General features: G+C 41.8%; 1 protein-coding gene across 2 annotated transcripts in view; it reads left to right on the top strand.

Annotated features, from left to right (window-relative positions):
- The first annotated feature begins 5,168 nt into the window (after window positions 1–5,168).
- gpr158b (G protein-coupled receptor 158b) overlaps window positions 5,169–13,097 on the top strand; it is a 43,463-nt gene continuing 35,534 nt past the window's right edge. For both annotated transcript variants that reach the window (XM_022677788.2, XM_049482493.1), the window contains exon 1: window positions 5,169–6,394. In XM_022677788.2, coding sequence (XP_022533509.2) covers window positions 5,652–6,394 — 743 coding nt within the window. In that variant the 5' untranslated portion in view covers window positions 5,169–5,651. The remainder of the gene's footprint in view (window positions 6,395–13,097) is intronic.

Below are 13,097 nucleotides of genomic sequence, written 5' to 3'. Positions count from 1 at the left end.
TAATAAAACTTGGCTAATTATCAAGTTATGAGTGGAAGAGAGAGAGAGAGTGTGTTTGTGTGTATGCGGCAGAGAGACTGTCAGGGAGTGTGTGTGTGTGTGTTTGTGAATGTGAATCAGTCTAGGTGTGAATCTATTTGTGTCTAATTTTTCAAGGAGTTCAGAAACTGTAATCCTGCTTTACATGAATACGTAAGTTTAATGTTGTAAATCTTCCTATCCAGTATGAGTTCCACCACAATCTAAATCTACTGTCCAGTATGAGTTCCACTGTGTATATATCTCTAAAAAAAATAAGAGAGCACTTAAAAACGATGAGTTTCTTTGATTTTACCAAATTAAAAACTTCTGGAATATAATCAAGAGGAAGATGGATGATCACAAACCATCAAACCACCAAACTGAACTGCTTGAATTTTTACACCAGGAGTAAAGCAGCATAAAGTTATCCAAAAGCAGTGTGTAAGACTGGTGGAGGAGGAGAACATGATGCCAAGATGCATGAAAAAAAAACTGTGATTAAAAACCAACCAGGATTATTCCACCAAATATTTATTGATTTCTGAACTCCTAAAACTTTATTATTTGAGGTCTGAAAGCTCTGCATCTTTTTTTTGTTATTTCAGCCATTTCTAAGTTTCTGCAAATAAATGCTCTAAATGAGAATATTTTTATTTGGAATTTGGGAGAAATGTTGTCTGTAGTTTATAGAATAAAACAACAATGTTCATTTTACTCAAACATAAACCTATAAATAGCAAAATCAGAGAAACTGATTCAGAAACTGAAGTGGTCTCTTATTTTTTTCTTTTTTCCAGAGCTGTATGTATATATAATCCTCTGATCATAGACTTGTGCCTGTAGTTGATTTAATTGTTATATAGAACAGTTTTCTATAATGTGCTGCGTATTCTAAACCTATAACCTGAGCTTTCAGAAAGCAGCTGTTCCTCTTTTCTTCAGAAGTTTCTCAGCATGGAGTCGTCAAATGTTCCACAACTCCTGCACACGATGTTCTTTCTCAGCTCTGTTGACAGACTCCTCAGCTGAGGTACAAACTGTGTGTGTGTGTGTGTGTGTGTGTGTGATAGTGAGAAGGTGTGAGTGTTAGCTCCACATTAGCAGTACTGAAACTCTTTCCACGGGATTGTTAGGGCGACACCTCCCTGTTCACACCTAGAGAAAGCAGCAGAAATAGGAACGTCTATGAAGAGTTTTAGAAAGAAAAAATACTCAAATAGACACTTTTTTGTGTGTGTTTGAAGTTTTCTTCTTTAGTTTTGAACTGTTGATACACTGTATTGCCAAAAGGTACTCCGGTTAGTGATTTTTACCCACACTATTGATTTTTTCATGTGATTTTCATGTAATTTCCTTGTGTTGCTGGTGTCTGAGTTGTATGGGACTTTGGGGAGCTTTAGGATGATGATCATTGATGTCATTAATGTTATGGTTGATTTCCTCCTGCCATTAATATACATGTTAGCTAAATATTAGTTAAATATACTAATATAGTGCATATAGTGCAGCTCAGGTCTGCATCGTCCTTCAGTGTTTCTCCGTCGTCTTCAATCACTCTGGCATCTTCTGCTGCAGCGTCTAATCAGACTCCTGCAGTGGAGAGGAAAAGAGAAGAGGATGACATTTACTCCACTGCTGGAATGATTAAAAACAGCACACAGCAGCCGGCCATGAAGAAACACAACGCCTAGAGGCTTTACTTCACCTTCTGTACGGATTTACTGCAGACTGTGAGCTAAATAAAGAACTCCTCTCTGTTTATTTGGTTTATTTTAAGTTTAAGGTGACTTTTTAGTTTAGTAAAACATGATAAAAAGTTCTTATCTTAGTTGAATAGCTCACCTCCACTCTCCTACAGCTTTCTGAGACTCAGTAATTGTATGCTTTTTGCCCAGAACTCTGTACAACGACCGTATCGGGGCATATTTTACCCCGATAAATTGCTTAGTCGGCGCCAGGAGGCAGGCTATGCGTTGTCTATGTATATATACACGTCTATGCTATTATCAGTACAGTGATGGCGGCGCTCGGAGCTGAAGCTAGAGTTATAGAATGTAAACAGTGTTTTTAATAAGCTTCTTGTGCACTTTTTTAAATGCCTCATTTTAAATGTCAGTAGGTGTGGAGCTACTTTGAGCTGGATAACGGTTTAAAAAGCGAATTATTGGGTCAAAATATGCCCCGATACGCCTATTGTACAGAGTGCTGGGCAAAAAGCACAAAATTACTGTATCTCAGAAAGCTGTAGTAGAGCGGAGGTGAGCTATTCAACAAAGGTAAGTACTTCTCATCATGTTTTACTACAACAAAAGTCTTTTATCTTTTTTGTGGCTTTTTTTAGATCTCTTTTTTCTTTTGTGAGCCTTTTGTTTCTTTTTAGAGATCTTGTTTTTGGCTTTCCTTTGAGATCTGCTTTTTCTTTTTTTTTCTTTTTCTCTTTTACCCACTGTTACTGGTGACCCCTCTACAAAGGTGCGACAGAGAACTAAGGTTTGGCTGGGGCTTTTATCCAGCGAGTCCTATTCTATAGGCAGTATCCTCACAGAAACTAGATAGTTTATTAGAATTCATTGCATTCATTCGAAAACGTGTCCTTAAACATTCGGAAAATGTTGTTTATTATAAATACTATTCACAGTATTTACTGTAAAGATTAGGTAGTTATGTAGCTTTATCCAGTAGTCAAGCATGAAGTAATGTCTTTAAAATATTCTAAATAACTGTTCTAAATAATTCTAATCCTCTAATTCTTGTATGTGAGTGATGTCCAGAGTGGTCCACTGCATTATCTGGCACAGTTCTGATGGCTGGCCTCGTTTCTCCTGTCTCGCACCGCGTATCACAGCCTGTATTTATTCCATCAGAAACAGCATTTCATTGCCACACTTTAAAAGCTCAATCTGTCTCCGCTCTGACTTTCCATCACAGGTGACACTTCACAGCACTTCAGAACAGCTCAGCCTCGCTCCGCTCTCATACCTCCAATTTCCCTCCCATCTCCAGCGACACCGGCTGTGATAAAATCTGCACTTTCTGAGGTGAGAGGACTCTGCTCCAGGCCTGAGTAAAGATCCAGCTTTTAACCTGCAGAATCCTTCAGCTTTTAGGAGGGATTGTGCAGTTTGAGCAGCTCCTAAGTGGTTGCTGAGGTGTTGTTATGCAGTTGCTCTTATATTCTACATGGTTGCTAGGGTTTTATCATGTATTTCCTATTTATTTATGTGTTTTAGATAGTTGCTAGGGTGTTGATAAATGGTTGTTAGGTGGTTGCTAGGGTGTTTTGGCCATGGTATTTTTAAGATGGTTTAAGTTTAAACCAACACTTTGGGATATCTAGTGGTTGATATGTAGTGGCTTGCTGATTGCTAAACTTTATAATTTTTTTTTGTTCCAGTGGTTATCTCAGGTGGTTTACAGTGTTGCTAACCAGATGCTTTGGGACCTTTTGATTGGCTTCTAGGTTAATAATTAAGAGGATGCTAGGTGGTAGCTTGGACATTACCGGGTGGCTGGCAAAGTGCTTACTCCTGTGGTTATTGTGTTCATGTTCATGCTAAGCGCAGCGACTTGGCTCTGATACATCAGCTCACAGACGCCCTGCGCTGATCCACATCACCCTAGAAGTGATAACCGGAAAGAATGCCATCTACTGTACTGTACCCACCCAGAGAAAGCAAGGTCAATTGTGCTCTCTCAGGGTTCCGGCAGCTGATGCTTATGGCAAGCTGCATTACTGGGATTCAAACCAGCTATTTTACGAGCAAAGTCGCAGCACTTAAGACTGCTGGACCACTCGGCTCTTGGCTCCTGGCTCTTATTTTTATGGAAAGGAAATTTAGAAATTGTACAGTCAGTCAAAAATCTGAATACAAACCTGAAATTCCCAGTCACGCCGATCACAAAAGGAACTTTCCATAGATACTACAAAATGCTTAATATTTATTATTATTGCGACTTATGTGACTTATTAGGTTTAGGTGAAGCGTATACACCTCAGACTTTAAGCTATACCCCATGTCCCACCAGCTTGATCCGGGACTGGCACCTAAGGGTACATCTTTGCCCCAGCGAGACAGAAGCCTGTACGAGAAAAGGAGGTCAGGCTCTGCCCCCCCCCCAACCCACCAACCCACCCCACCAACCCACCCATCGTAAAGCATGCCAATGAAGCGCTGCATGTCTCTGAAATATTCATGAGGCCATCTGAGGTGCTGCTGTATGGGCTGCTTATACAACCAGCTGAAGTGAAACGTGACGGGGAAGCTGCAGAAACAGCCGCCCTGGACCAAGAGGTCACACTGTGTTCTGGAAGAAGGGAAAAATGGACGAGTGCAAGGATCTGAGACAGTTTGGAAAGAGCTAAACTATAGTGGCTAGAGGACTGGATCAAAACATCTCCAAAAAGTTATTGTGGGATGTCCAAAAGTGCTCCAAAGTCACATTACAGACCTGCTAATGTCGGTCAACAACAACCTAGCAAGCCACTCAAAACCATTAGCAGCACTGTAGCAACACCTGAAATACAATTGCAATTACAAAGCGACACCATTGTAACCATCTGGGATACTAGCAACCCAACAACATAGTAATTGCTTAGCAACATCATGTCAACTACAGCACACTGGCAACTGACAGATAACAACACACTAGCAACCATTAAACAACCATTAGCAGCACTCTAGCAACACCCTGGAAAAGCATTGTAATCACTAAGGCAACATCATTGCAACCACCTGGAATACTATAGCAACCTTACAACATTGAAGCAACATACTTAGCAACATATGGCGCATCCCTAGCATATAATATATAGGTTTCTTTCTAGTGACCACATAGCAACATCCTGGAAACCACTCTGCATTTTTAAATCCATTGTTATATATTTTCCACCTGTTATTATTATTGATGTATTGTTGTTTGTTTGTTTACAGTCTTTGTTATCTGCTAAGGCTCTGCCTGTTGTTCTCTTCTCTAGCTCCGCCCATCTAATCCTGAGTGACAGGAGGAGAGCGCTCGCAGCGCGCGGATGAAGGCGGGGCTGCTGCTACACCACATCCACAGCTTTCACTGCTCTCACTGCAGCGCTGAGAGCGAGAGAGAGAGAGAGAGAGAGAGAGAGAAATAAAGAGAGAGGTAAAGAGAGAGAGAAAGAGAGAGAGAGAGAGAGAGAGAGAGAGCAGCATCATGGACAGAGGCGGAGAGAGAGAGGCGCTGGAGGAACCGGAGCGTGAGCGAGCGCAGTCCGCGCGGTACAGGAGAGAGACGCGCTCTGAGAACAGGATCTAAATGAAGCATCAAGTTCTCTAACTTTACCTTTCTTCTTCTTGTCTCTCTCTCTCTCTGTCTTTTTCTTTCTTTCTGTCTCTCTCTCTCTCTCTGTCTGATCTCACGCGAGAACAGAACACAACAGAACATCCCCCGCTGCTCGGTCTCCTCGCGCGTGAAGCGCTGTTTGGAAGAGCGGCTCAGATGGAGGATGGAGTTCTGCAACTTCTTTCTTTCTCCTCCTCCTCCTCCTGTTTCTGCTCTTCTCTTCGTCTGAGCAGCGCGTGCACGCGTACAGGGGCAGCGTTGCTTCAGTCTGAAACGTCTCGCTGTGTTTGTTGTGGTGGTGGGCGCAGGCTGGCAGCATGGGGGCACTGCTGCTGTGGCTCCTCATGCAGATGGAGCTTTTTCAGGGCTCCAGTTACGTCTACGTCTACGGGTACGGCTACGTGGACTGGGCAGATGGAGAAAATGCACGTGGGGACGCCGAAGCGGCTCAAAAGCCCACTGCACGTGCCACCATCGTGCACCGCCTGGAGGAGGACGTGCCAAAGGTGGTGGCCGCCTTCCTGCACACGGGAGACTCGTCCACGTTGACCCATGCCAACTGTTCACGGCGATATGAGCTGGGCGGATTACGAACCTCCTCCTCTTCCTCTTCCTCCTCCGTGTCCCGTCACTCGCTGCGTCCCGCCGTGGAGGCCGTGGGACGAGCTGCCAGCCTGCTGAACGGCCTGCAGCCGCTGGGGGACGGGCAGCAGCAACGGGACGCGGTCTGGTTGGGCGCGTTGGTGCGCAGCATGCTGGACGCGGACCCCAGGATACACCGGGCGGCCTTGGCGCTCCAGGCTGAGCCCCGGCTGCTCCTGCAGGCGACCCGCAGCGGAGGACATGTGGCGGTGAGGAACATGAAGGAGTCTGATCACGAGGAGTTCAGGGAGAGGAAGAGGACCCACGGGGGCAGAGGCCGGGGTCACGAGCCGGGAGAGATAAAGTGGTCAGCGCCGTATCTGGAGTGCGAACACGGGAGCTTTGCGCCGCACTGGCTGTTAACGCTCTCAGCAGGGATTTACTCACCTGCAAAGGACGCAGCAGTTCCAGAGCTCAGGTAGGAGATCAGAGTGGTTCGAGCGGTGAAGAAAGAAAGTTTGGGGGAAGCTGTTCACACAAGTTCACAAGAGTTCCAGTGCGAAAAGAGTTTAGGTAGAGGGGTTAGGGAGGAGAAGAGTTCTTATAAAGAGTTTATAAGTGAGAAGATCCCAGGTGATTAGTTAGTAGAGGAGTTCATATAAAGAGTATAAGTAGGAGAAGAGTTTAGATGTTGAGTGGAAGTAGGAGAAGAGCTCAGGTAAAGAACTTTGGTAAGAGAAGAATTTATATGAATAGTTCAAGTAGGGAAAGAGCTCAGGTAGGAGAGAAATTAATAGAAAGTGCTTAGAAGAGTTCAGAATATACACTCAGTAGGGGGAGAGTTCAGTGTTGGAGAAGAGTTTAAGTGATGAGCTCTACTTAGAGACAAGTTTATATGAATAGTTCAAGTGGAGGAAGAGCTCAGGTAGGAGAGGAATTCATGTAAAGTTTTTAGGTAGGAGAAGAGTTCAAACAATAAGCTCATTAGGGGAAAAGTTCAGTGTTATAGAAGAGTTCGCGTGTTGAGTGCAACTAAGAGAAGAGTTCAGGTAGTGAAAAGAGTTCCTATGAAGAGTTTAGGTAAGTGGAAAAGCTCAGACAACAAGATCAGTTGGGGAAGAGTGCCGTATTGGAGAAGAGTTTTAGTGTTGAGTAAGTAGGAGAAGGGCTCAGGTAGGAAAAGAGTTTATATGCATAGTTTAAGTAGGAGAAACGCTTAAAAAAGTAAGCTCAGGTAAGTGAGGAGTTTATATAAAAGTTTAGGTAGGAGAAAAGTTCAGACAATAAGCTCAGTAAGGGTTCAGTTTCGGAGTGCTGAGTGCAAGTAGGAGAAGAGCTCAGGTGAGGAGCTCTGGTAAGAGAAGAGTTCATATGAATAGTTCAAGTAAGGGAAACAGCTCAGGTAAGAGAGGAGTGCACATAAAGTGTTTAAGTAGGAGAAGAGTTCAGACAATAAATTCAATAGGGGAAGAATTCAGTGTAAATGTAAAAAAAATAAAAAGGACAAAGGCCAAATAAAACTGGGAAAAAATAACTCTCTGATTTTGCTATTTATAGGTTTATGTTTGAGTAAAATGAACATTGTTGTTTTATTCTAAAAACTACAGACAACATTTCTCCCAAATTCCAAATAAAAATATTAGAACATTTATTTGCAGAAAATGAGAAATGGCTGAAATAACAAAAAAAGATGCAGAGCTTTCAGACCTCAAATAATGCAAAGAAAACAAGTTCATATTCATAAAGTTCAGTTCAGAAATCAATATTTGCTGGAATAATCCTGGTTTTTAATCACAGTTTTTATGCATCTTGGCATCATGTTCTCCTCTTACACACTGCTTTTGGATAACTTTATGCTGCTTTACTCCTGGTGCAAAAATTCAAGCAGTTCAGTTTGGTTTGATGGTTTGTGATCATCCATCTTCCTCTTGATTATATTCCAGAGGTTTTCAATTTGGTAAAATCAAAGAAACTCATATTTTTTAAGTGGTTTATTTTTTTTCTATGCATTCATTGGATTGGAGTGTCTGTAAACTTGTCTCTCTCAGGCTGGTGCTGCTGTGCTCTAAAAATAAGCAGTGCTGTTGGTTCCGCAGCGTGCTGTCCTCCCCGCGTTAATTTTTCATCACTTTCTTTCTTTTTAGAGCAGCAGAAGTGAAACATTTCCTAAGCCAGTGTTTCCCAGCTCTGCTCCTCTGGCTCTGCACGCTCTGCTGCTTCCCTCCTGCACAAACCAGTGCCACTAACAGCTTTGCCAGCACTGCAATGCAAAAATGTAGGATTGTCAACGTTAAAGCATTAATGCACACTAATAATTTGGAATCAGTAACACGTTATTGTTTTTTTTACACTCATTTATTATGCTACCAATTTGACCCCAACTTCTGCCATAATCCGCCCTGCCCCCATCAACACACAGTGTTTCTGTTCGACCCAGCTATTAAATATACTAATTTTTAATTGAACTTTTTTTTTATTGCGCAGTTTAATCTGATATATTAGCCAGATAATATACTGGACGATAGGAATATGGCTCTTGCTTATGAATATTCATACATGCAAACATATCACCTCTGATTGGCTAACAGCACTTCGAGGCAGTGAGACAACACTGACCTAGTCTTACAGTCTCTGTAAAACACCTAATCCACCGGAGATCCTATTTAAACCTATAGTTACTTACACACAGAGGTGGGTAGTCCAAGTCCAGAAAGTAAAAATCCACCCTAACTGCCTAGGTGGCTCTGCTGCGGCCTAGCCAACAAAACCCTGGGGTGGATTTTTACTTTTAACTGTTCTAAACATCTAAACACCTATCTATCTCAATTGTACTTGGCTGGTGTTGTTCCTCCATAGACTAATTCTAACCGTTTGTTGCTTATCTCTGAATTACTGGGTAAAGTATATAACACTGTGTTATTTGCACAAATAACACAGGAATGATGGAGAGCTTTAAGCATATGTATTTATGTGGTGGGGTTATGTGGTATTTTTGCTTGGGGTCCCTAAATGCCTTGAAACGGCCCCGGTTTGAAGATTAAAAAACATTGATTTATTCAAGTCTTTGTTTAAACAACCGTTTCTAATACGTTTATTTTTTCAAAAGTGTAAATGAACAGGACTCCACAGGACTGTGGAGGATTACCTACATACTTTTAAACGTACAGCCTCTGATGTGTTTTACACTGTGTTGGGTTTTGTTAGATACTTCATAATGCTTAATAAATGTATAGTAAAGGTGCTCTAACGGCTCTACGCTTCTGAGGGTTAATCACAGGCCTGAGTTTAATATTTGTGAGACAGGCTGTGTATCTGGGACTATCCCTGCTTGGGTATCAGACAAGCATTAAGTGTTATCGGCTTACAGCCCCCTATCCAAGCCATTACAGAGATCGATGAAGTCATGAATAAATCACAGAGGGAAAGATGTTGGCGGCTCTACGAGGTGGTCACTCGAAACCTCCTCCGTTCAGGTCCTCTCTGCAGCGGGAGAAGACTCGGTGCGCATGGTTCCCGGGGCTTTTTGAAGTTGTTGGAACCGCTCCGAAAACGCAGTGCGCCATCAGATGAGATTTGGGTGCGTGATGAAAAAAGAAAGAAATAAAACGCATCACTTTGTGCATTATTCAAAAGCCCTTTCCTCTGTACTGGAGGCGGCAGGCGCTCGCTGTTTTTTGGAATCCTAGCATACGCGAGAGCGACGTTCGCTTTTTATTCAACATTCGCTTTTTTTATTCTTTCCCCAGAAATGCAGGGACAGCTGGAACACGTGACCATCTGGATAATTGGCTCAGGTGCAGCTGAGGCACTTATGCAGAGTCGTATCACTGAAATGATCCGTCTTTTGCGGCACGTGTTGTACTTTCTTCTTCTGCCAGTCTGGTGTAGAGTTTAGATCAGGCCCAAAAAACCCAGGCAGAGCGTTTAATGTTGGTTTATCCATCTTAGTTTCTTAGTTTACTAAAGAAATACCAGTTTATGTGGATGTTTGGAGATATTTACTATACTATTCATCCCCACACACTTTCTACTGGGGTTTTGACTCTAGGAGTCTTGACTCACACCCAAAGAGAAGAAACCCAAGTTTTAAGATTTTACTTCAAATGCCAGGATCACACTACATGATTTTAGCAGTGTTTTTCATTCACGCAGACACCTAGCAAATGTTTGGCATGCTAGATATCTGACCCAGTCACCGACTAGGAGTTAGAGTTTAGATTGGGCCCAAAAAATCCAGCCCGACCCTGCCAGAGCCCTTGCATGAGTTAAAACTCACTTTTTTTAAAAACAGTTAATTAACATTGCAACACTGAAGAAGCTTATACCTAATGTTTTATTTAAGAAAAATGTTTATTAAGAACAGATCTCCCCATTTAGCTGATGCTCTTATCTACATCGACTTACAAGATTACTTCTGTTACAGAGGTTGGGCAATCTACACTGTAATAAACAATACTTAAAATTGTTCTCTTTAATGGGATTTTTAAGTTAGCCAACAAGTTTCTTGTTAAAAGTTGGCCTAGTTAAAGCTTAATTTGTGTTGGCAAAATTTGCAAGTTGTATTGAACCTGGCATTATGGTCCTTCCTCATGCTTTTGAACAGAGTTTCTACTTTGAGTTTTGTTTTTCTCATCCCCAGGAAACATTCAAAATGGTTTGAAAATGTAAAATTTAATCTTTTAACACAATCGCAAAGTGTGAATACTGTAACTAGGATTTATTTTTTACTTTTTGCTGTGCCTCAGAGGGTTAAAGACGTCTCTATCTAAATAGAAATTGCTGCACTTTAGAGGCCAGTTCTAATCTTATGAAAAACTCTTTTTTCCAGCACTGACTTTTAAAGTTCACGTCTTTAATTCAGGATTATTAGCATAATGAGGCCACACTTTAAGACTGTGGCATTAACTCATCTACGTGACGGCCTTTAACTGATGAAACTGATGGAATTCGTCCTTCCTGCTGCCGTAAATCATCTCAGCTGTGTCTGGAGAGGCTGCAGGAATGTAGGAATGTGTTTAGACAGATATGGAATTAAATGTTAAAGAATAAAAAAGGAAGTAGAGCTTAGTTCAGGCACAAAAAATCCAGAGCAACCTGGCCCAAGTCTGTGTAGGTTAACTTATGGTCAAACTTTATGGTAACTTTGAGCCCAAGCCCTATTTAAACTCCACATTTTTTTAGCTAAAAGGAGACATTTTCGTGCTATTTAAATGAATGAGCGAAAACTGTTTAGAATGATGCTAATTAACATTGCAACACTAAAGAAGCATAGACCTATTATTTAAGTGTGTAACGTGATTAAAATCTGCCTGATTATTACATTCTTTGTAACTTTGTAACTTTTTTTCAAAACACAGATTGATTTTTTTACTTTGCTATATTTTGATTATTATGCCATAGATTTATATAAAATAGAAATAATATAAAAAAAACAGACGATTTTCGCAGAGAATCTAAACTAATCTAAGGAAGACACAGAGCAGAAAGATAATCAGGACTTTTCACCATTTAGCCACTTGCCACTTTATTAAAAATCCCTACCTTTTACTTTTTACTAGTGTGTGTTACTTTGCCTGCGTATACTGTAGATTTAAGTCATTTTTATTACACGTGAAGTGTATTGTAAATGTGCTACTTTACGTATTGATGCACATATTGTGCACACCTTAATGCTACTGGCATTAAATACTTTAAGCAGTATTTAATGCCACTATTAATATTTTCTATCAGTGTGTTACTTTGCGTGTGTATGCTGTACATGTTCTGTGAGAACATTTATTCTTTTTAAAGGAAGGCACAGGTGGGAAATACTGGTGGTTAGATTTCCTTTAGCAGTGCCATCCTCTCTATCTCGGCGTTGTGCTCAGAGACAGAAAGAGAAATGACAGTCGCGGCTACATCTGCAGGTCTTTGTTCCTGTTCCCGGCTGACAGATGGGCTGTTGCTGCCTCCGAAGTGCTCTCCAATTTTTTCATGAGCTGGAAAAAAGAAAAAGCTGCACAGACCCAGGCAGAGCGTTTAATGCTGGTTTATTAAGAAAGAAAGACCAGTTTAATGTGGATGTTTGAAGATATTTACTGTGTTGTTTTTATCCCCACCTACTTTTAAAGAGTAGATACTCAACTCAGACTCACTCCCAAAGTTTTAAGAATTAACTTCAATTTCATGTTCACACTACACGATTTTAGTCCACTTTTTCAGTCGCCGACAGTTTTTCATTGATCGCTGCAAAAACTCTGCTTAAAGCCAAATCAGTGATCACTCGGCACTTGCACAGTGGGAACGACAGTAAGACGCTCGCCAAGCCATCACCTGACTGATCGCCAACCAGTCACAGACACCTGGCAATTATTTGGCATGCTAAATATCTGACCCAGTCAGTGACTAGGAGTTAGAGCTTAGATCAGGCCCAAAAAATCCAGCCCGACCCAGCCCACACTATAAACTGTTTTTTATTAACAGAATAATGTTAATTAACATTGCAACACTGAAAAAGCATAGACCTATAATTTAAGAAAAATATTTATTAAGAACTGCTTTCCCATCTAACGCTCAGAGGAAAGCGCAGCGACTCGATTCTAATACATCAGCTCACAGACGCAGCCTTGTGCTTGTGACGCAGCCTTGTGCAGTGATGAGGGGAAAGAGAGAGCGCCATCTACTGTACTGTACCCACCCAGAGAGAGCAAGGCCGATTGTGCTCTCTCAGGGCTCTGGCAGCTGATGGCAGAGCTACATGAACGGGATTCAAACCTGCAGAAAACTTTGCTCATTTATTCAAGTCATGACAGCTGTTATATTTTAGAGTGTGCTCTCAGAATGTCCTCTTGCTCCAAATGGTAGTTTTGATAGAAGCCCATTATTCGCAGGGCACTGCAGGAGCTGTGTAGGCACGCCGTGACTCCGGCTCTAATGGGCTGATCTCTGTCCTTATCATTGACCCTAATGACCTTCAGTTCTGCTCACAGCCAGAGGGCAGGTCCAGCTCGGATCGCTCAGGCTTTCTACTCCTACATAACCTGCAGCTGTAGCTGTTCTAGGCTTTGCTCTGAACTTAATAGGCTTAGATATCGCCTCAACAATACCAGACTAAAATAGTTCTGTTTCTCAGCAGCAGCAGCAGCAGCAGCTCTGCCTCAATATCGGTTTATCCCCTCAGGCCAGATGAGGGAAAAGTCCAA

The sequence above is a fragment of the Astyanax mexicanus genome, chromosome 8 (genome assembly GCF_023375975.1).
Source record: "Astyanax mexicanus isolate ESR-SI-001 chromosome 8, AstMex3_surface, whole genome shotgun sequence".
Lineage (NCBI taxonomy): Eukaryota > Metazoa > Chordata > Actinopteri > Characiformes > Acestrorhamphidae > Astyanax > Astyanax mexicanus.
This window is presented reverse-complemented; position numbering and strand designations above follow the sequence as displayed.